Source organism: Podarcis tiliguerta, assembly GCF_965153285.1.
Source record: "Podarcis tiliguerta genome assembly, chromosome: 3".
Lineage (NCBI taxonomy): Eukaryota > Metazoa > Chordata > Lepidosauria > Squamata > Lacertidae > Podarcis > Podarcis tiliguerta.
This window is the reverse complement of record NC_139536.1, coordinates 118,657,597-118,681,412: the sequence shown is the minus strand read 5'-3', so window position 1 is coordinate 118,681,412 and position 23,816 is coordinate 118,657,597. Positions and strand designations below refer to the sequence as shown.

Here is a 23,816-nt window from a genome sequence, read left to right as displayed (position 1 = left end):
TCACTCCATTTCTTTTATGGGATTCTTGCCCACAGTAGTAGATATGATGGTCATCCGAACTGAATTCGCCCATTCCCATCCATTTTAGTTCACTGATGCCCAGGATGTCAATATTTATTCTTGCCATCTCATTTTTGACCACATCCAACTTACCCAGGTTCATGGTTCTTACATTCCAGGTTCCTATGCAATATTTTTCTGTACAGCATTGGATTTTCCTTCCGCTTCCAGGCATATCCGCAACTGAGCGTCCTTTTGGCTTTGGCCCAGCTGCTTCATCAGCTCTGGATCTACTTGTACTTGTCCTCCGCTCTTCCCCAGTAGCATGTTGGACGCCTTCCGACCTGAGGGGCTCATCTTCCAGCATCAAAACTTTTATATGCCTGTTGTCTTTGTCCATGGAGTTTTCTTGGCAGGGATTCTGGAGTGGCTTGCAGGTTCCTGCTCCAGGTGGATCACGTTTGGTCAAAACTCCACTATGACCTGTCCATCTTGGGTGGCCCTGCACAGCATAGCTCATAGCTCCTCTGAGTTATTCAAGCCCCTTCGCCACGGCAAGGCAGTGATCCATGAAGGGGATCTTAAGACAGTAGTCTTAAGATTAGCTTTAAGAAAAATCAAGTCGGTCAGTTGATTAAGTGCAGGTGAGTCAGTGGTTGCAGAATGTGGATGCCAGACCATTATAGCCCTGAAATGGTGGCCATATTCTGGTGTGAGCAAGAAGACTATGGTGGCCCACATATGGCCCTGTTTCCATTTGGAGAGGGGCACTCCGTTTTCTAGAGACCTGGGAAAGGAATTACATTTCATTTAAGTATTGTCTGCACCGAACTGAAAGCAAAAGATTTCAGGATGTAGTTTTCCATCCTTCTCAACTTTCTTTTGGATGAATGCTGAGGATAATACTGTATCCTTTGTGTAGGCAACTTTGAATTTGGGGTTGATAGAATATGGTATATTCACTGTGATTCCTCACTCTCTCTGCTTTCTTGTAAGTCTCTTCCAGCAGTCTCTGCACCCTTGAGTAGATCACCCAGCAAGGCTGGCAGAAGTATTCAACCTGGAGGGACCAAAGATTCTGAAAACTGGCTGAAACATTTTTCCATTGCGCAGGTACACCTGAGTTTGGCGGCAGTAGTAAGAAATCAGTACTGGCACTACTCTAATTATGCTTTCTCAGCTTTGGAGAGAAGGTGGAAACTCTTGTTAACAGGTTTCTTAGAGAATGAGGCTGACAAAATATATTACTACAAGGTTCACAAGGACTGACAGCCACTTTGTTGTTGTGAAGTCATCTGTACTTTGAGTTCCATATAGTTTGGGGTTCAGAGGAAGCTCAGTTCCTGTCTGCTCTGCATGGGGATTTTTATACTGCAGTTATATTTTAATTATTTTTTAAATGAAACAACTTTTTAAATGTGACATGTGTTTGGGTAAAGAATATATGTATGTAGGACTGCAAGTTATTTATTCATTTATTACAGTTGTTCATGTTCTGAAATATTTCCAATATGGTTTACAATAAGCTTTAAAACACATTTTAAAACAGCAACAAAAAAATAAAAAGACATCAGGATCCTTCCCACAGGACGATTTAATGACTAGAATTATTTTGGGTCTGCTTAGCAAAAGAAAGATTGTAAGTTTGCCCCTGAATTTGATTAAGAATAGATGCTTATCACTAAATTATTGACCTTTTGATTCAGTAGCTATCTAGTTACAGCTGAAATAGGATTGAAGTGGAGCACACTATGTATTGTACACTCTGGGAAATGTTTTTTTACTTGCGCTAAAACTCAAAATATTAATGTTTTATTGATATGTTTATTATACAATTTTAGGATGTATTCTTAATGTAAATACTAATAGTATTAAATATTCTAAATAAGTATTCTTTATATTCTAAATTAATTTAATATGTCTTAAAGCATGTTGGATTAATAGCTCCAGCCAGAAAAGTCTGCTCTTCTTCTAACCTTCTGATCTGTACAAGAAGTAATGATGGCAACTTCTTTTATCACTTTTTGTTTCTCTTTGCACTTTTTATTCTACTCCAAGATTATCTCTAATTCAATATAGCCTCAAAGTTGCACTTACCCAAATCCCATTCATTTTAAAAAGATGTTTCTGTAGCTTTATTTCCTGTGTCTTTTTTAATCATGGATCTACTTACCCTACAGTGCTGTGCTGCTCATAGAATTAATTCTTAATTACTGCTTTTCATTCAGCAGTTTTACTTCACAGATTTTGCTGGTATTTTATTAGGCTGTAGTTAATGAAAGACAGGATGTTGTTGGTTCCACCCAGGCCCTGCTGGAAAGAGAGAACTGCTTTGTGAGGGTAAGAAACAAAATACAGTGTCGGTTTACAATATGTCTTTCTAACGTTTGAGGAAGACCTACAGATATGAAGAAGCCTAGTAGGGCTGGGCAGTACCTGGCTTTCCACATTGTGATATATCAGCAGCTAAATACTGTGATATGCCAATATCATGATGTCTTGAATGTGTCTAGCCTGTTTCTTACTCCCCATCTTAGGGATGGAAGAAGCAGCTGAGATACATTGCCCAGCCCTACATGGTGAGTGAGTCCCAAAGCCTCTCCAGTTTGCATGAGCCCAGGACTTCCTTGAACCGCTCAGCTGAGGGGAGAGCCTTCTGCCCCACAGCTGAGTGAGCGTCTATGCTTCCCTCCCAGCTGAGCGGTTCAAGGAAGCTCTGTCACGAGCCGGAAAGGTGTCAGCGCTTGCTCAGCTGGGGGGGGGGGCTGAGGCTTCCCCCTGCCCAGCTGAGCAGTTTGAAGGTGGCTCTGATTCTGCTCCGGCCCATGCGCAAGCTGGAAGGGCATTGGAGCTTCCTCAAAGGCGCTTACCTGACTTTGCCCAAGTGGGCAGGCTTTGTCTTTCCTCTTGGGGCGGTTGGTTGCTCTGGGAGGAAGGATGCAGCCTGCCCTCCCAGGCAAAGGCAGGCAGGCTGCATTCAAGTGTCTGCCTTCTCCCGAGTGGGTGGACTGCGTCTTTCCTCCTGGAGCGACCAACTGACCCAAGAGGAAAGATGCAGCTTGCCTGCTTGGGCAAAGGCAATTTGAACTGCCGATACATCGTGGTGGCTGGGGAGTGAACACCATACTGGTTTCAGACAGTAAATTGGAGTATCGCCCAGCCCTTATGCTTTCTCCTACAACAATGGTTGCTGAAGTATCTTTTGAATCTGATACCTTTCACATTTTTGACTTGGGTCTTGAAATGTAGTGGCATTATAGATGTGGTAGAGTGGTGCCTCGCAAGACGAAAAGAATCCGTTCCGCGAGTCTCTTCGTCTAGCGGTTTTTTCGTCTTGCGAAGCAAGCCCATTAGCGGATTAGCAGATTAGCGCTATTAGCGGTTTAGCGGCTATTAAAGGCTTAAGGGATTAGCGGATTAGCTGCTAAAAGGCTATTAGCAGCTTAGTGCCTTAGAAAAAGGGGGTGGGGAGCGAAAAAAAATCGCAAGAATCGCAAGACATTTTCGTCTTGTGAAGCAAGTCCATAGCAAATTCGTTTTGCGAAGCACCTCCAAAACGGAAAACCCTTTCGTCTAGCGGGTTTTCCGTCTTGCGAGGCATTCGTCTTGCGGGGCACCACTGTATATGGAAACTACTGTGGGACAAACTAGCCATGATGTTAAATGTATGTAATGGTTAGCATGCTTGCATTTTGTTCCATAAGCAGCAGCCATAAGTGGAGAAAACTGTCCTGGGGCTAAGGATGGTAGTTTTCATCAGGACCACATGGTGTGGGGAAAAGAGATAAAGGCTCCCTCCCCACATGCCATGATTGCCTCTCTCATGCATGCTATTTAAAGAACAAAATTAGGAATGTTAAATGTGTTGGTTATAGAAATCCCATGTGTCTTTTACCCTGTAAGAAATGGAGTTTACAAATAATTTGCTTTTTTAAGACCCAAATTATGTGGGTTTTAAAAAAGATTTAAAGTTTTTAAAAACTTTAAACATCAGTTTTCATTAGTTTGAACATGACGATCTCATGCAATATCATGCATGCAATCTCTCCTTCCACTAGCTAGAAAGAATTGGAAGTTGCCTTATTCCATTTGTGTTAATTTACCCTTGGATAAAGGGACTTTGGTCTAAACCACAGAGTGGTGGTGCTTTGGTCTAAACCACAGAGTGTAGGGCTTGCCAATCAGAAGGTCAGCGGTTCGAATCCCCGTGACGGGTGAGCTCCCGTTGCTCGGTCCCTGCTCCTGCCCACCTAGCAGTTCCAAAGCACGTCAAAGTGCAAGTAGATAAATAGGTACCACTCCAGCGGGAAGGTAAACGGCGTTTCCGTGTGCTGCTCTGGTTCTCCAGAAGCGGTTTAGTCATGCTGGCCACATGACCCGGAAGCTGTACGCCGGCTTCCTCGGCCAATAAAGCAAGATGAGCGCTGCAACCCCAGAGTCGTCCATGACTGGACCTAACGGTCAGGGGTCCCTTTACCTTTACTTTTACCTTTACCCTTGGATATATCTATCCCATGTATTTTCTTCCCTGCTCTTTTATTCTTCTTCTGTACCATTCTACAATTTCATCACCTTAAGCTCCTTTTACAAACTCTGCTATGTTACCTCCACTCTGTGTTACTTACTTGGGCCCTGGGACTGTGTCTGACGCCTGTGTCTTGGCCACTCTGCACCATGTGTTGTTGGTCATAGTTCAGTTAGGTGAAGAATGGAGTATTGTAGGTTTCCAGCTCTTAGAAGTGAGCTGTTGCAAATGCATCAGCTGCTGGGCTGTGTACGTCTTCTTGCACCATGTGTACCTTGGTGTGGATTTGCCTTGTCGTGGCTCCACTACTCACATAAGAATAATGGAGTTGTTTAGCTCAGTTGGTAAGAGCGTGGTGCTGATAATGCCAACGTTGCAGGTTTGATCCCCGTATGGGACAGTTGCATGTTCCTGCATTGCAGGGGGTTGGACTAGATGACCCTTATGGTCCCTTCCAGCTACAATTGTATGATTCTATAGTCTTTATGGAAGCCTTTATAGTCTTGTATGCTGCTTTTGGAAAATGCCAGTATGTGTGATGTATTTGCCCATCAAACATGCCTCACCTTGTTCTTTAAGGAGGTTCTTGGCCAGAGAGTACATCAGGATATCATAGTGTCATCATATCTTTAGCTGGTCTGGCTTCTTATTCAGGTCCTTGGCACCTGTGGAGTTCCAGCCAGTTAGTGTGACAATCCGCTCCATTCCAGAATTTCAGGCATAGTCTAGCCCATCCTCTCTCATCCTTGAGTCCCCAGATGTTGTTGGACTACAACTCCCACCATCCCTAGCTATCAGGACCAATGGATGACAAGAGTTGTAGTTCAACAACATCTGGGGATTCAAGGTTGAGAGGGGCTGGGTTAGCTCCTAAACCCACCCTCATTCTGGTCAGCCCACCTGTGAAAGCCACGCCGTCAAGATTTTCTTCAAAACTATAATAGCAAGAAATAAAAAATTTCAAAAATCAACGAGATTCTCATAAAGTATCCAGGAGTCCTTAAGGCCAAACAGAATTGTGGCATGTGGTCTGTATATTTTGCATCTCTCAACTATGAAATGATAGCCTTGCTGTTAATTAGTTTATTCCTATCTGCAAAGCAACCTTTTCTGAATATGCACTTTTTCTAGTTAAGAACATTGTGTTGTAGTACAGTTGCTTTACATGTTACAAAAGTCCTACAGATAAGCTGTTTCTATGTAGCAAACCATACACAGTAGTAATCTTCACATTCAGTTGTCATATGATTGGCTATGGTTTCAAAGCAGATATTGGTACAGCAAAAAAACAAAGTATGCAATTTTCAGCGTAATGGTATACAAGTGGGCTACACATTTGATTAAAATGCATGTCTTTTGTGTACAGATATTTCAGTGTGTCAAGCACCCCTTGGGTTTCAGTCTCTTTCCGATGTCCTTTATTTTTGAATAGTGTCTGGTTTAAAGTAATTTGTTTTACTGGTTCATAAGAGACCCAGCTTTGTTAACAATAGTCTCTCTGTCAATTAGGAAGTAGACAGGTATTTGAAGCACAATGATTTCTTAGCTCTAAGGAGGAGGGAAATGCTGTACAAGAAGTGGTTTGAGAATGTTTCAAGCCCACTACTGCAGAAAATTCAGGACAAAGTTGACAACCAGTCAAGTGAAGAAATAGAGGAAAGGAAGCGAAAGCAGCTCTACCTTTATCTAAACTACTGTAATAAGAAGGTATTGATAAAGAAAAATGTTTTGTTACCGAAAGGCATTTGGAGGGATGTTAGCAAAATTGTAAAGTTTGTTTCCTTTGACTAAGGTTGGGATCAAAATTGTCTGCATAGAATGAATAGTTATTTTAATAGCAAAGGCTCACAGAACATGCCTTGAGCTCTTACAAGTTCATTGTAGAGAAGTGTATTTGTGTGAGGAAAATATATTGTTTTTGTACCAATTAAGAGTAAAAAGAATCAAAATTTCAGGTGCTCTAATGAGCAAACCCAGTGGTTAATGTAACCCTCAGAATGTTTACATGTAGTCTAGACAATTGAATGGCTCAGTAGACTTAGATTGTGTACTTTTTATTCAGAACAGCTTACGAGCATGGGAGGATACAGTGTTTATCTGAAACATAAATCTGGACTGTGGTGCCATCTTTTACACAAAGTACTTCAGCATTATCTGGGTTTGAACAGACAAATTGAGGACTCTTATTTCAATTTGTTTAACAAATATAGACACCTTTCCTTCTGCACTGAAGACTGATTTGGTTTTATTTTGTAAATCAATAATTTTATTAAAGATTTTCACAATACACTAAAATAACAGCTCCAAAAACAAAAAACAGAACAAGTAGCATATGGAGTCCTCTCCTACAGGCAATTCTCACCCCCCCCCCCAGCTCTTCCTGGGATCCCTCCTTTTTCATCCCAGCCTCTCACCCTGGGGGAGATTTGGTCATATAGGAAAGCGCAAGTTATGGGTGCAGGAGCATAGAAGTACAGAGAATGGCAGTCAGGCTCCTTAGTGGCTCTCAGTGTTTGCTTTCCCCTTGCCACATTCCAGAATGAGTGGGACCCACATACTGTGGTTTTCCTTTCAGTAGATAGATGTGTGTGACTAGCAGAGAGGGGAACATGGAGGTGGATGTGTGGCATGTTCTTTGCTAGTCGTATATATTTCATTATTTGCTAACAGAATTGCCAAGTGTATTGTTGGTTCATCAAATTGGATAAAATTTTGTTTCTTCAAATAATTAATGACCTCTTCACAAAGGACTTTGTATACAGAACTATGAAAATATAGTTGCATGACAAAGGCAGCAAACTGTAAATAATAACTGGAGGGAAGACAAGCCCATATTTTTGAGGGAAATAGTGTGGGAACATTAATGCAGAGCAAAGGGAATTGGATTGAAAATTCCAATTTGCAAATTCAATGAAGTAGATGGAACTGGACAAGTATACCTTAAAGGATGAAACAAAAAGCGTAGCCATGGAGCCATGAACTGTCAGATAAATATTTGGACTTGAAACACAGATAATCAGGTTCAGGTTGATATTATGGACTCATTGCATAGCTTTGAGCATTGCTATTCTCCATCCTCACTCCCCATTTGTAAAATGGGAATAATAGTAACCTATCTCACAGGTTGTTGTGGGGGTGGAAAAGTGCTATATAGGCAGGTATAGAATTATTGTTGTTGTCACCCATCTGTCTTGGGAGACAGTGGAAGAGTGAACCATTGGGAGATAAGTCAAACTGTTGGAGAGTTACAGCACCTGCTGTGGCTATAGAGACTGATACGGGAGAGACATGTTTTATTGCAGGTGGGGTAGATGAAGGAGTCTGGTTTTGCTGCTACAGGTACAGCATGGCATTTCTTCTCTGTGCTCCTCCCAGCAGTCAATCCTTCTCTGGTCACTGCTGTGGATACACAACCTGTCTGTCTCTTGGCACTGCATTCGTCTGCAAGGGATTCCCTCACGGCAGAGTTCATGTTGCCAGCCTTCATGTCACATTTGCAGACATCTTTGTAACACAGAGAGGGTCTGACAATAGGCCTGGTGCCTGAAGCCAGCTCTCCATAGAGCACATCCTTGGAGATCCTGCCATCTTCTATTCTGCATACATGACCAAGCCAGCATAAACATTGTGGAGATAGAAGTTTGAACATGCTGGGAATGTGGGCTTGGGAGAGAACATTTTTGTTTGAGACACTGCCCTGCCATCTGATGTCCAAAATCTTCCTGACACAGCCCATGTGGAAGGCATTGAGACATCCCTCCTGGCGGGTGTAAGGTGCCCATTATTCACTTCATAAGCAGCAAGCTGAACACACAAGTCCGGTAGACCTCCATCTTGGTATTGGAAGTTAACATCACATGGTCCTAAACCCTTTTGGAGAGGCAAGCAATTGCCATAGCTACTTTGCCAATATGCTTGTCCAGCTCAGCATCAGTGGAAAGGTTGCTGGTTATGGTGGATCCCAGGTAGACAAAACTGCCTAAACATCATTCGTATGGTAATCAAAGCTGATGTCTATAGTACTGGCAATGTCCTGTTTGAAAAAAATCTTCTCGTCTGCACATGGCGCCATGAGCAGCAATTCCCTTCTCCTGTCTTCTAACTGCCTTCAGGACAACTTGATTAGCAGACTGTCTGAGCAAAAGAACTTCACAAATTGGGCAGATATTCTCTTTGTTTCTCTACGCTATCTTTGATAATGAGTAACAGGAATACCAAAGGAAGGAAACAGGAGCTGCTGCCAGTTCAGCTGCACAACTGATGGCAGGGGAGACTGGAACAGACCTGAGCTCTGGTGTTGTACAAGAGATCTTAGCAGCTCTCAAGCCAATTCAGAAAGATCCAGCTGAGATTGAGTCTGATATGACCGCTCCTAAAATAGAAGTTTCAGAGATGCATAAAAAATGGATGATTTTGAGCAGTGTTTGAACACACACGAGAGGATTACTGAAATGTATCAAAGCATTTCAGATAAACATTCAGATCCCTACTGGAATCTCAGCTGCGGAGGAATAATTTGAAAGTTATCAGTCCTCTTCCGAAGGCTCAAGCAATTGAATTTAGGGGAAAACTCGGCTTAAAAGGCTTGCTGAAAATGGAAGGTCTTAAATGGGCACCAGAAAGATTACAGAGACAGTGCCTGTCAAATATTCAAGGGCAAGGAATTCCAAATGGTAGGTACCACAACATTAAAGGCCTGAGTCCTACACCATGTGAAATGGACTTCCCGATAAGATCTTCCTGATAAGTAACTGCCGGAGGCCCTCACCTGCAGAGTGCAGCTATCAATTGGATATATAAAGGGTATGACAGTCTTTTAGGTACCCTGGTCCCAAGGTGTATAGGACTTTTATACACCAAGACTAGTAGCCTGAACTCAGCTCATAACTAATTTGCAGGCAGTGCAATTATTTCAACAATAGGGTAACTTGTTGGTGATATCCTGTCCTGTGAGCAGTTGAGCCGCTGAATTTTGCAGCAACTGCAGCTTTTGGACTATCCTCAAGGATAGCCCCACACAGAGCGTGTTGCAGTAATCCATGTTGTTTGTTTTAAGGAATGAGGCAGATATTTAAAGCAGGGATGCTTAACTTTGAGAGCACCCCTGTTTCAATTCTTCCAAGGAGAATTGAAGTGAGCATAACCCATGTCAAACAGCTCCTCATCATGGTTCTGCTCACTCCCCAGGACCTCTGCTAGCTGCTACGCTGTCTATTCTCCCCTCCCCACAGGAAAAAAATAATGTTGGGGAAGGGATAGTAGTCAGCAAGGTGCCATGTTCTATGTGAGCTCAAGGCACACAGGAGAAGCCTGCTGATGCCCAGTCAAGAGGTCAGGTCAGGAGTTGAAGTCCCCTGCAGGACCTTGGAGAGTTCCCAAGGTCCTACTCTGGTAGCTGTATGAATGAGCTGAGTCTCTTGACTAAAGCCTACAGTAGGTTGGCTCTGTCTGCCCAGAGGAGCTGGGTGGCTTAAGTGCCCTTGCAGCCATTGGCTGAGGTGACAAGGGTAACCATGAGAGGGTGCTTCTCTGAATCAGAGATGGGTGTTAGGGTGGCATCCTCAGGTCCTTGAGTCCTGAAGATGGTCCTGGCAGTTCTTCCCCAAAGATGGGATCAGAACATTGTCCTTTTCAGCCTATGACACAGTGCAGGTCTTTGGCTTGTGAGTCATGGCAAAGAGGTCTGATGTCTTTCTTCTTTCAGGCAAGTGACAATGGCATTGTCATTTTCTTGGAATCATGGAGCTTGTAGTTCATTAACTCAAGTGGTGAAATACACTACCAGTACTTCCTGTCTTCTTCAGAACCTTGTGCTTCCTATTAACTTACCCGGCTTGCACATGTCCCCTTAGGATGTAAGCAGGTATAGGAGGTGGGGAATGAGAAGAACAAAGAACAAATGCTCTCCAAATTCCTCCTCCTATAGGTCTTCTCTCCCTGTCCTGCCTTGAACACGCTTGTGACTCCATGGAATTTACTTTTTCTTTCTTTTTACTTGTAATGCATGTTTGTATTTGTAATGCACAAACCTGATGCTACTTCCAATGGTTGCTGGAGGCAATGTTTTCCACACGGCATGGTGTCTTTCTGAAGTGGGGGAGGGCCGGGAGACTGGAGGTACCCACAACTCCTCCCACCTAGTTGCTCTTTGCTGGTACTGCTGGTTCTCTCCACGGCGGGACGCGTAGCTGCAGATGTGGGGAGGAATCAAGAAGAGCCTTTCATGCTTCTGTTTTAAATGTGTTGTAAGTTGTTTTAGATCTTTTTGTATAACACATGATTAACAAGGTTAATAATTAAATAACTAACTAAAAAATAAAAACCCCATGCATCTATTTTCATTACTTTATTTTTAGGAAGACCTAACCCTCATTTTGCCCACTGTGAAACATGTTTGAAATGTTTGCTTTACTGGAAGTTCTTGGGTGCATAATGCTGTGGACAAAAAAGTTTTTTAAAAAAATGTGTGTGCGCACAGGGAAACGAAACTTGCACATGTGTCATGAAGGAACTGATGTCTGGAACTTCCAGATAAATGCACCAAAAACATGAAAGAAGTTAAATGGGAAAAAATGGATGGTGCGGAAGCAGTAATCTAGGGGAAGCTGAGAGCAGACAAGAATATAGCACAGCTAGATCTCCTCAAGCGCTGCCCACAATTGTCAGTGAGAAACATTGAGATAGACACAGGCATAAAATTCAGAGTTCTCAAATGTGGGCAAAAGCACATGCAGAAAAATTAGATTTGTTCAATCCACATTCATGTTTACACCCTAATAGAGCCAGTGTGGTGTAGTGGTTAAGAGCGGTAGTCTCGTAATCTGGGGAACCGGGTTCGCGTCTCCGCTCCTCCACCTGCAGCTGCTGGGTGACCTTGGGCCAGTCACACTTCTTTGAAGTCTCTCAGCCCCACTCACCTCACAGCGTGTCTCTTGTGGAGGAGGAAGGGAAAGGAGAATGTGAGCCGCTTTGAGACTCCTTAGGGTAGTGATAAAGCGGGATATCAAATCTAAACTCTTCTTCTGGGAGAGCCAGTGTGGTGTAGTGGTTAAGAGCGGTAGTCTCGTAATCTGGGGAACCGGGTTCGCATCTCCGCTCCTCCACATGCAGCTGCTGGGTGACCTTGGGCCAGTCACACTTCTTTGAAGTCTCTCAGCCCCACTCACCTCACAGAGTGTTTGTTGTGGGGGAGGAGGGGAAAGGAGATTGTTAGCCGCTTTGAGACTCCTTAAAGGGAGTGAAAGGCGGGATATCAAATCCAAACTCCTCTTCTTCTTCTTCTTCTTCTTCTTCTTCTTCTTCTTCTTCTTCTTCAAAGCTTAAGTCACTGTTCTTTGAAATATAATGCCGTTCTCCTCCTGGCTTTGCTTCTTGCTAATGAAAATACCACAAAATTAGCAACTAACCACGGAGGCCAGTGAGTGGCTGATCAGTGGTTGGGTTTTGTAGAGAGAGAGAGACTCAAGAGCACAGGATTAAACAAAAAGACATAATCCAATATTGAAAACATGCATGACGGCACATTTTCCAATGTACACAGCTTTCAGTTTTTAAAAATCAGTTTTTAGATTTCATACTCTCTTTAGGGCTGTGTACTACCATATAAAATTACTTGTGGTTGCTTATCTGTTTGCATGTTTGTGGGCAGACACAGTTTTGAAGGACAAGAGTCCTTTTCTTTTGGAACACAAAGCAAGCGATTACCTACCCAGCCATGTTTCACAGATGAAACTAGAAATGTAGTTATTATTACATGTTGCTGAAGATGCTATCCTGTCTGCTGCATACTGTATAATTTATGCTACAACAGCTTGTTCCCAACAACTTGTTTGGCTATAAAAGATAGAATTAACAAAACTCTGAATGGCCTTCAGTCTGTTCATAATGAACTTCAGCTACTGCTGTGTGAAATGCCCTTAGAGTGCACACACTTGTGCGCCTGAGGCAAACTTCAACCTTGCACTCAGATATTTCTGAAGACCTGGTGCAGGTTGCTGAAGCCTGAAAACTGAGACCAGCCATTCACACTAATGACATTTCAACAAAACGTCTGCAAAAATTGGGTCAGTGATTTGATTTATTGGGGGATGTAATGTAGTAGAGAAAAGGGCTACCCCTTGTAAATAGGGACAGTTGGAGGTATATTTACAAATGATTCCTAGGATTGGGTCCATATTTTCTATTTTTATGTTGTGAACTGTCCTGTGATCTTTGGATGAAGGGTGGTATACAAATAAAATAAAAAAAATTAAAATAAAAAATTGTCTAGTAGCACCTTAGAGACAGTTTGTTATGGGTATAAGCTTCTGTGTGCATGCACACTTCTTCAGACAGTTTTTTTTATTTCGACTATGTCAGACCAACACATCTACCTACCTGAATCTAAAATAAATCAGTATGCACCTTTTATACAAAGGAAGAGCGGCGCTTACCATACTGGAATTGTAATTTCCTTATATTAGCTGTTGCCTTCTGTGCTTTTCTGTTCATGTATTTGTTTTGTCCTTTGCTTGTGTCTTCCGTTCCGTTAGGCTTCATCTGATCCTGGTTCCCCAGCCTCCCTTTGTGTGCTTCTTCCCCCTTTCCACCCACTTTTTGAGTCTTCTTCCTCTGGCTCATACTTTCCCTCTTTTCTGCCCCCATTTCCATTTTCTCTCCTTTCCGTCTCCCCTTCCACATCCCCACCAATCGTCGTTCTCCCCTCTGTCATGCTTCCTCCCTCAGTCCCACCTCATTTCTTTCATTTGCTTCCTCCAGTTCCCCCTTTCCTCCACTCGCCTTCTCTTTTCTTTCAGTCTCCCTTCTTACAGCTGACCTCCTCAGAACTGCCCAGTCCTTCAGCTGCTTTGCCGAATTTCTCCCCACCTCGTCTTCCTGCTGCTCCTCCAGCTGCTGCTTCTGAGCCGCCTTCTGACGCTTCAGCTTCTGAACTATCTCTACCTACACAGCAGCTTCCACCTTCAGAACACGAGCCTCTTCGTGACTTCAGCGCTTACCATTCCCATAACCCTTTCTTTCTCCCTATACCTCCACCGATCCAGTCCTACAGGAGATATCAGGCTCGGCACAAGAATAGTGACACTACAAAATATCCTTGAAGACGGAAGATGCTTGGGGTCCCTTCAGTGCCATGGCCTGCAAAAAGCACCAGCCACGGTAGACAAGGTTCAGGGACTCACACTTTCTAATGTTTCTCATGTGTTCTGTCAATGCTGCTGATGAATTGTGTGGTGAGATACTCTGTATTCAGTGTTACCTGCACTATGGATATCATGAAGTGAAAGAGAGAACCAAACAGGACAGTTAAGGACATCATTTATCAACTGTCTGATGCAACACTTTGACTCCAAAAGGTGTGTACTACACAAAGGTGTATACCATACAAGATTGTAAGCTCAATGGAGCAGGGATGTATCCTACATTTGTTTGCAGGGCTACAATCCTTGCAATGAAATGAAAGCTTAACTTGTGTTTCCAAGCTGTGTATTGAAGGCCTCACCTGTATGTGATAACGCCTGAGCTACCTGGTTTGTGATGTGGTTTCTCCTGTGAATGCCATTGGCAAAAGACTCCTGTGCTGCACTTAAGTGGGGATGCCAACTTGTTTTTGTTGGAAAGCGTTAGCTCCTCCATGGAGCTGCAGATTGCAAGGTTTCTTGTTTTGGAGCAGATATACAGGCTTAAAGATAACAGTATGGTGTAGTTTTGTCATGTGTCCCACTCTTTCATTAAGACGTTCTTCAAATTAAATGTTATGTTCAGCACAATTTTTTTAGCATATTTAGTACTGACAACTTCATTTTTTCAGACAAAGTATTTCTGTGGGGGGAGGACTATGTCAGATGGGAATATTTTTTTTAAAAAGCCTCTCTCTTGCCTCATGGACTGTGATGGCTTATGAATGCTCTTCGCAAGAAATACCTCTGCTCACTCAGATATATATGTGTGTGTGTGTGTGCGTGTGTATACACACACACACACACACACATATACAGTCTTTATTTTACATATGTACATATGCACATTACAATCATGCATCCGAGTCCTCCAGCTCAGATTCTGGGAGTGGCTTTTGCCAGCTCCTTCTCCAACAGAAAAGGCGGGGAAGTTTCACTTGATGCCTCTCTTTAACACTCTCCTTTCCCTGGCAGATGGAATAGGCATTGTTTCACTGTCTGTGCCAGAACTTCCTGTGCGGTGTTGAGGCTTTGGTTCCACATCTGTGAGCCGTCCCGCCTCCTGGCTTTCCCCTCTTTCCTCAATCGCCGCTTCCTGCCCCCCTCCCTCTGCCTGTCTGCTCCTCCCCTGCATTCTCTGGCAATACCATGACATGGACACATGCTGTTTTCCTCCTGAAAATTCCTCACAACTTATTTTTACTCTGAAGTTTCTACTTCATATAGTGAAGCAAATAGCACCTTTTGATAAAAACTTAGAGAAGGAAGAAGTGTGAGGAGAAAGGTTTATCTCAGGGTGGTCCAACCCACAGCCTAAAGGCTGCATGAGGCCTTTTTTGGTGGCCCTTGGTAACATTTGACACCCCACCAGCCCTAAAACGCTTTCCGCCTTTGTGAAGAAGGTGGGAGGGCTCTAGGACCCTGCCAGAGCTTCACCCCTTCCCAAAGGCCAGTGCCTCGCTTACCTGACTTTAGGAGGGCTGGTGGAGGGGTTGTCAAATCCACATGGAGCCCCACACAGATGCTTTTTTTGGGGGGGGAGAATTGCTGGTGATAAGTACACCTTAAAAATATGAGCTTAATGCTGTATGTAATTTGACATTTAGTGACCACAAAACCTGTTTTTGGTAACAGAGAGCTTAATGCACATAATTCGTAATTTGGGGACTATTGTACAAAAAATGACAACCTTGGTAATGCTGAAAGATTAAAAAGTTACTGTTGTGACTTGATTTATGAAATCAATGGTGCCATTGATGCATTAAGTTGATGGAGTAAATGCTAGCTAAATGTTGAGGTAGTGTGAATATTCATCTACAATACTTTATCTGAAAGGTATACTTTAGGGATTATATAGAAAATATTAGCTACCTGCTATTATTGTTGCAGCCGTAGCTTGACTTTCACTTTTTCTTCTTTTACAGGGCAGTGCATTTTTAGAAAGCTATAATACTTCCTCTTATGACCCTTTCTTTCTGAAGTGTTCTACAAACACTTGCAAGGTAGGAGAGCCAACATGCTGAATTTCTTGCACGTTGACTAAGCACTGATGAGAATTGTATTGGTTTCTTGGCATCATGGGCAGAGCCTGTGAAGGGATGTGTATGCATTAACAGTTTTTACAAATTAAATAAATAACACATTGTGAATTATTTGGCAGTTTAGGGAATTGCCCACTGGCAAACACACCTTCACACACTTGACCTTTCCCATCAGGATCCTCACATTTTCTTCCCCACCCTTGGACATACACAATTCACATTTCATGAATTCCCCACAGTACTGTGGCTGTGGACTTTCTTTTCTCAGTTCCCAGTGGCTTGAATTTGGACTTGGGGGTGGGGTGGGGGGGAAGAAGAGTGGGAAATTGGAGTAAACACTTTCACAAGAAACTCCAAAATCTGAACTTGTTCTCTTAAGCACCAAACTATATATGCCATAAACTAAAACTTCTCTTCTGAAATGGATGTTTTGATGGGATTTATAAGTGGATCCCCAGAATGCCCACTCCCATGTATGCCATCAGTTACGAATACTTAGATGTGTTTGGATTTGAGTCTGCTGTTGTATACACATGGATTGGAGCTATGTACCAATATACTGCCTATTCTATATGGTCCTGAAAGACCCACATTGGCTTCCAGTACGTTTCTGAGCATAATTCAAAGTGTTGGTGTTGAGCTTCAAAGCCTTAAATGGCCTCGGCCCAGTATAGTTAATGGAGCATCTCCACCCCCATCATTCTGCCCGGACATTGAGGTCCAGCTCCAAGGGCCTTCTGGCAGTTCCCTCACTGTGAGAAGTGAAGCTACAGGGAATCAGGCAGAAGGCCTCAGTGCTGGTGCCCTCCCTGTGGGACATCCAGCAGATATCAAGGAGATGAATAGACAGTCCTGTATAGGGAAGCTTTTTAATGCACAATGTTTTTATATATGTTGGAAGCCACCTGAAGTGGCTGGGGCAACCCAGTAAGATGGGTGAAGTACTACTACTTCTAATGCTACTACTACTACTAATAAAAAAACAAGCTGTGTAACATTTAGAATCATAGAATCATAGAGTTGGAAGAGACCACAAGGGCCATCGAGTCCAACCCCCTGCTAAGCAGGAAACACCATCAGAGCACTCCTGACATATGGTTGTCAAGCCTCTGCTTAAAGACCTCCAAAGAAGGAGACTCCACCACACTCCTTGGCAGCAAATTCCACTGTCGAACAGCTCTTACTGTCAGGAAGTTCTTCCTAATGTTTAGGTGGAATCTTCTTTCTTGTAGTTTGGATCCATTGCTCCGTGTCTGCTTCTCTGGAGCAGCAGAAAACAACCTTTCTCCCTCCTCTGTGTGACATCCTTTTATATATTTGAACATGGCTATCATATCACCCCTTAACCTCCTCTTCTCCAGGCTAAACATGCCCAGCTCCCTTAGCCGTTCCTCATAAGGCATCGTTTCCAGGCCTTTGACCATTTTGGTTGCCCTCCTCTGGACACGTTCCAGTTTGTCAGTGTCCTTCTTGAACTGTGGTGCCCAGAACTGGACACAGTACTCCAGGTGAGGTCTGACCAGAGCAGAATACAGTGGCACTATTACTTCCCTTGATCTAGATGCTATACTCCTATGTTTGGTTGTTCATGTGCTGTGAATGTTAAGACTTCATAAATAATTTTAAAAAGGGAAAGGAAGTAAGAACTTGCCTGTATTTTTAATAGGTTTCAGTTCCACCTTTATACGATCCCTTGTTAAAGGAGATACGAGGAAGATACCTTGAGGCTGGCATTATTCAGCAGTGTGACACAGGTATTTCTATGCTGCAGTGCTTGGCTATGGGCTTCTGTGACGCATTCTGTTTCGAGACTTAATGCCCAATAGACTAGTTCCCCCCAACCTCAGATATGTTCTATTGATTTTGTATAAAACAATAGAATAAAGGCAACACGAATAAACCCACACACCCTGGTCTCTCACAAATAATTTTACATTGTTAAATCCCATAAATAATAAGGACAGAGAAGCACTTAAAAAGAGAATTATCTGATGTATCCTCTCCAGAACCCAGCATGAGCACTGGATGGCTTCAGACTCTTGGAGGAAGTATTTATGAAGGAAAAGAGTGGGAACTTCGCTGCATCAAACATATCTGGCTTGGCTTGGCCTTCAGCCCACCACACATCATGGGCTGGCCTTTCCACAGGGGCTGGGCAACTATACCAAGGGTGGATATCAAAGTCGGGATCTGTTTTCCATCCTCTGGCTATGGCCATTTTGACTCGAGATACAGGATGGAGGAACTGAAGGGTGCAGATATAATCACTTAGGTTCATTCGGTCTTTTCCCAAAGTTTATGAAGTGGTAAAGTTGGTGGTGCTATATATCTGAGAGGAGTGAATTTGACCTTAGTTTTGCCTTTCCTTTCTCTCTGAAAGCAGCCAATCCAGTTTATGGAAATAACCTTCATGCTTTTGACTTCCTACAGGAAAAGTATTTTCCTCCAAAGAGATGAATGAGCTCCATAAGGCGGAACTGCCACTCCTTCCATTGAGTCGGCAACTTATGAATCCAATAGAGTGGTTAAAAATTCCAGCTGGATACATAGAAAGTGAGATTCGTCAAAAGAGCCGGTAAAGTTTGTCACTGCTTTTTAAAGAAATTCTCTTTATGCCATATTTCACACAAGAGAGGAAGTAGAGCTGTTTTATGCACTTACCATGCAACATGTGAATAACATAGCCAGTGGTTTTAATTTAAAAGCTTAAATGTGTGCATGCTTTCTTTTCCGCTGAAGAAGGGGCTGTTGGTTACACCGAAGGCAGGGATGTCCAACCTGTAGTTTGTGATCTACCGGTAGATCCCTGGCTGATCCTAGTAGATCGCGGGATCCTTATCATGTACAAAAATTTATGGGAGAGAAGCTAAAAAACTGTGCAATCCTCCCCAAAAAGCTCAACAACTCTGGGCAGTCCACCTATCCCACACATGTTCCTCCTCCCTCCCATGATAATGGGTAGATCACTGCCAGTTTTTTTATACTGGGAGTAGATCACAGTCTCTTGGGAGTTGGACATGCCTGACCTAAGGTGTTTCATCATCTGAACTCTCCATCTTCTAAATGCTGTCATAATCACAAAGCATAAATGCATTCATCTGTACTGTTCCCCCCCCCCCGAAACCATCATTAACCAGGAATTGCCTGGCATTTCCTTGTTTGACCAGTACTCACTCATTATCCGTTTGTTTATAGATGTGGCTCTTTGAGGAAGTTGACTACCTTTTGATTTTTATCTTTAGTGTGCTTTCTGAGAGTGGGCAGGTGTTTTGCCTGTTTGTGAGGGTAAGGAGTATCACCATTTTTAGTAGCGATTGCCTTCCACTGCGTGTTTTTCAGTTTTCTCAATTGAATTTGCAGACAGCCCTTTGCGCCTCAGTTTTCAAATGTTTCGGAACTTGAACAGTCTTTCGGAACAGATTACGTTAAGAACCGAGGTACCACTGTAGTGGTTTTCTGGAAATAATCTATTTCCAAAGCCAGGACTGCAGAGTCTTCAGGTTTTGGGCAAATGTTGGCAAATGTTCTTATGAACCAGTGGCTCAGTCATAATAAAATCTCTTGGAGAACTCTGCATCAACAGAAATCTAGTGTACAAATCAAGGGAAGTTGTAGTACTGCTCTACTCTGCCTTGGTCAGAGTACACTTAGAGTGCCATGTCTGGTTCTGGGCTATTGACAAGCTGGAACATGGGCCCAAGGTGATCCAGGGTCTGGAAACCAAGCCTTATGAGGAATCATAGAATCATAGAATCATAGAATCATAGAGTTGGAAGAGACCACAAGGGTCATCGAGTCCAACCCCCTGCCAAGCAGGAAACACCATCAGAGCACTCCTGACATATGGTTGTCAAGCCTCTGCTTAAAGACCTCCAAAGAAGGAGACTCCACCACACTCCTTGGCAGCAAATTCCACTGTCGAACAGCTCTTACTGTCAGGAAGTTCTTCCTAATGTTTAGGTGGAATCTTCTTTCTTGTAGTTTGTATCCATTGCTCCGTGTCCGCTTCTCTGGAGCAGCAGAAAACAACCTTTCTCCCTCCTCTATGTGACATCCTTTTATATATTTGAACATGGCTATCATATCACCCCTTAACCTCCTCTTCTCCAGGCTAAACATGCCCAGCTCCCTTAGCCGATCCTCATAAGGCATTGTTTCCAGGCCTTTGACCATTTTGGTTGCCCTCCTCTGTACACGTTCTAGTTTGTCAGTGTCCTTCTTGAACTGTGGTGCCCAGAACTGGACACAGTACTCCAGGTGAGGTCTGACCAGAGCAGAATACAGTGGCACTATAACTTCCCTTGATCTAGATGCTATACTCCTATTGATGCAGCCCAGAATTGCATTGGCTTTTTTAGCTGCCGCGTCACACTGTTGGCTCATGTTAAGTTTGTGGTCAACCAAGACTCCTAGATCCTTTTCACATGTACTGCTCTCAAGCCAGGTGTCACCCATCTTGTATTTGTGCCTCTCATTTTTTTTGCCCAAGTGCAATACTTTACATTTCTCCCTGTTAAAATTCATCTTGTTTGTTTTGGCCCAGTTCTCTAATCTGTCAAGGTCGTTTTGAAGTGTGATCCTGTCTTCTGGGGTGTTAGCCACCCCTCCCAGTTTGGTGTCATCTGCAAATTTGATCAGGATGCCCTTGAGTCCATCATCCAAGTCGTTGATAAAGATGTTGAATAAGACCGGGCCCAAGACAGAACCCTGTGGCACCCCACTAGTCACTCTTCTCCAGGATGAAGAGGAACCATTGATGAGCACCCTTTGGGTCCGGTCAGTCAGCCAGTTACAAATCCACTGAGTGGTAGCATAGTCAAGACCGCATTTTACCAGCTTCTTTACAAGAATATCATGGGGCACCTTGTCAAATGCCTTGCTGAAATCAAGGTAGACTACATCCACTGCGTTCCCTTCATCTACCAGGCTTGTAATTCTGTCAAAAAATGAGATCAGGTTAGTCTGACATGACTTATTTTTCAGAAATCCATGCTGACTATTGGTGATCACAGCATTCCTTTCTAGGTGCTCACAGATTGTTTGCTTAATGATCTGCTCCAGAATCTTCCCTGGTATTGATGTTAGACTGACTGGGCGGTAATTATTTGGGTCCTCTCTTTTCCCCTTTTTGAAAATAGGGACAACATTTGCCCTCCTCCAGTCTGCCGGGACTTCGCCTGTTCTCCAGGAATTCTCAAAGATGACTGCCAGTGGTTCTGAGATCACATCTGCCAGTTCTTTTAATACTCTTGGATGCAGTTCATCTGGCCCTGGAGACTTGAATACATCTAAACTAGCCAAGTATTCTTGTACTATCTCCTTAGTTATTCTGGGCTGTGTTTCCTCTGCTGAATCATTTCCTCCAAATTCTTCAGGTCGGGCATTGTTTTCTTTATCGGAGAAGACTGAGGCAAAGAAGGCATTGAGGAGTTCAGCCCTTTCTGTGTCCCCTGTTTGCATTTCACCATCTTCTCCTCTGAGTGACCCCACTGTTTCTTTGTTCTTCCTTTTGCTACGAACATACCCATAGAAGCCTTTTTTGTTGCTTTTAACCTCTCTAGCAAGCCTGAGTTCATTCTGTGCTTTAGCTTTTCTGACTTTGTGTCTACACGTGCTGGCTATTTGTTTGAATTCCTCTTTGGTGGTTTCCCCCCTTTTCCATTTTTTGTACACATCCTTTTTTAATCTTAACTCAGTTAAAAGTTCTTTAGATAGCCACCCTGGCTTCTTTAGGCACCTTCCATGTTTCCGTCTCATTGGTATTGCCTGAAGTTGTGCTTTTACTATCTCCCTCTTAACAAACTCCCAGCCATCATGAACTCCCTTTCCTTTTAGTATTACTGTCCATGGGATCTCACCCAGCACTTCCCTAAGTTTTATGAAGTCGGCTTTCTTAAAGTCAAGAAATTGAGTCCTAGTATGCTTGGCTGCTCCTTTCCGTTGTATAGTAAACTTCAGAAGAGCATGATCACTTGCGCCTAATGATCCTTCCACTTCTACCCCATTAACCAGGTCATCGACATTGGTTAGGACCAGATCTAAAATGGCTGTTCCTCTTGTTGCTTCTCCCACTTTCTGGACAATGAAGTTGTCTGCAAGGCCAGTGAGGAATCTGTTTGACCTTATGCTCTTGGCTGAGTTTGACATCCAACAAATATCTGGGTAATTGAAGTCCCCCATTACTACTATCTCCCTTCCTTTTGCATGCTTGGCCATCTGTTCCAGGAAGGCATCATCTATGTCCTCCGTTTGGCTTGGGGATCTATAGTAAACTCCCACAATGAGGTCACTATTATTCTTCTCTCCCTTAATTTTGACCCAAATGCTCTCACTTTGGCTTTGAGGTTCTAAATCTTGGATCTCTTCACAGGTATACACATCCCTGACATATAACGCCACTCCTCCTCCTTTCTTGTCTGGTCTGTTTCTCTGAAATAGATTGTATCCCTCCATTTTTACATTCCAATCCTGGGACTTATCCCACCAGGTTTCAGTGATGCCTATTATGTCATATTTAGTTTGCTGTACCAAGAGCTCAAGCTCATCTTGTTTATTTCCCATGCTTTGTGCATTAGTGTACAGACATTGAAGTCCATTAGTCATTCCCCCGTGTCTCTTATTTAAGGATTTTTTCCTCCCACCACTAGGTCTGCTTGCTGTTTGCTCCATTTGGTCTATGACATTTGGATGATCATCTTCATCAATTAATAGACTCCTACCTTCAGGAGCACTGTCTCCCTCCCCCGCATTAGTCAGTTTAAAGCCCTCCTGATGAGGTTTCTTAGTTTTTTGGCAAAAACATTCCTCCCAACCGTTGTGAGGTGCAGCCCATCGCTTGCCAGAAGTCCATCCTCAAGAAACTGCAGTCCGTGATCTAAGAATCCAAACCGTTCCTGTTTACACCATTTGCGAAGCCAGCTGTTTACTTCCACTATTTTCCTCTCTCTCCCTGGGCCCCGTCGTTCAACTGGGAGGACAGATGAGATGACGATTTGTGCATTTAATTGCTTCAATTTCCTGCCCAGAGCCTCGTAGTCTCTTTTGATCTTCTGGAGGCTATTGCTTGCAGTGTCATTGGTTCCCACATGAACCAAGAGGAAGGGGTATTTGTCAGTGGGTTTTATGATTCCTTGCAGTCGTTCAGTTACATCTTGGATCTTGGCCCCGGGGAGACAGCACACTTCCCGAGACATTTTGTCAGGCCCACAGATCACTGCTTCTGTTCCCCTCAGTAAGGAATCCCCTATCACCACTACACGCCTTCTCTTAGGTTTGGTCAGGGTTCTTCCGTGAGCGGTCCGTTCCAAGGTCGCCTGCACATTCCCTGAGGACTGACTTTGCTGCTCATCTTCATATACGTGATCGACTGTAATGAGGGAGAGATCCTCAAATGGAGTCTGCTCTTCGTCTTCCATGCTAGGGGAGAGGACCTCAAAGCGATTGTGTATTTCTAGACAATCAGAGCGAACCCTGGGCCTCCTACTTCTTTGAGTCACGTTTCTCCACATATCGGGCTCCTGTGTTGGTGAACTAGCCGCCTCCTCAGGGGAGTCCCCTGTCTCCTCCTTGGTGGAGACGGTGTGCTCTGTTGCTTCCAAGAAGAGCTCCAGCTCTCTAATTCTTTGGAGCGTAGCTACACGTTCCTCCAGTTGCTGGACTTTGTCTTTTAGGAGGGCAATCAACATGCAATTGCTGCACGTAAAGCTGCCTGCAACCTTTGGCAAGACTGCCTGCAACCTTTGGCAAGAATGGAATGGTTGAAGGAGCTCGGTATGTTTAGCCTGGAAAAGAGGAACCTGAGAGATATGATGGCTGTCTTCAAATACCCATGGTAGATGGAGCCAGCTTGTTTTCTGCTGCTTCGGAGGGTAGGACTCAAACCAATGGATTCAAATAAGAAAGGAGATTCCAACTAAAGATTATGTTGAACTTTCTGAACATACGGGCTACTTTGGAAGATGGTGGCCTCTCTTTCACTGGGGTTTTTTAAACAGAGGTTGAATGATCATCTGTCAGGGATTCTTTAGCTGTGATTTCTGGATGGACTGGATGACCCATGGGGGGTTGCCTTCC

At 43.5% G+C, this 23,816-nt stretch overlaps 1 protein-coding gene across 14 annotated transcripts in view; it reads left to right on the top strand.

Moving 5' to 3' along the window:
- LOC310675301 (protein FAM228B-like) overlaps positions 1 to 23,816 on the top strand; it is a 63,977-nt gene that overhangs the window by 30,740 nt on the left and 9,421 nt on the right. For 5 of the 14 annotated variants that reach the window (XM_083435611.1, XM_083435615.1, XM_083435614.1 and 2 more), the window contains exons 5-10: positions 997 to 1,113; positions 2,266 to 2,340; positions 6,035 to 6,232; positions 15,627 to 15,704; positions 17,410 to 17,497; positions 18,174 to 18,318. In XM_083435611.1, the coding sequence (XP_083291737.1) occupies positions 997 to 1,113; positions 2,266 to 2,340; positions 6,035 to 6,232; positions 15,627 to 15,704; positions 17,410 to 17,497; positions 18,174 to 18,318 (701 nt within the window). Of the gene's footprint in view, positions 1 to 996; positions 1,114 to 2,265; positions 2,341 to 6,034; positions 6,233 to 13,056; positions 13,879 to 15,626; positions 15,705 to 17,409; positions 17,499 to 18,173; positions 18,319 to 23,816 lie in introns of those variants that run through there. The other 9 variants (XR_014510035.1, XR_014510038.1, XR_014510039.1 and 6 more) reach the window with 6 other exon arrangements.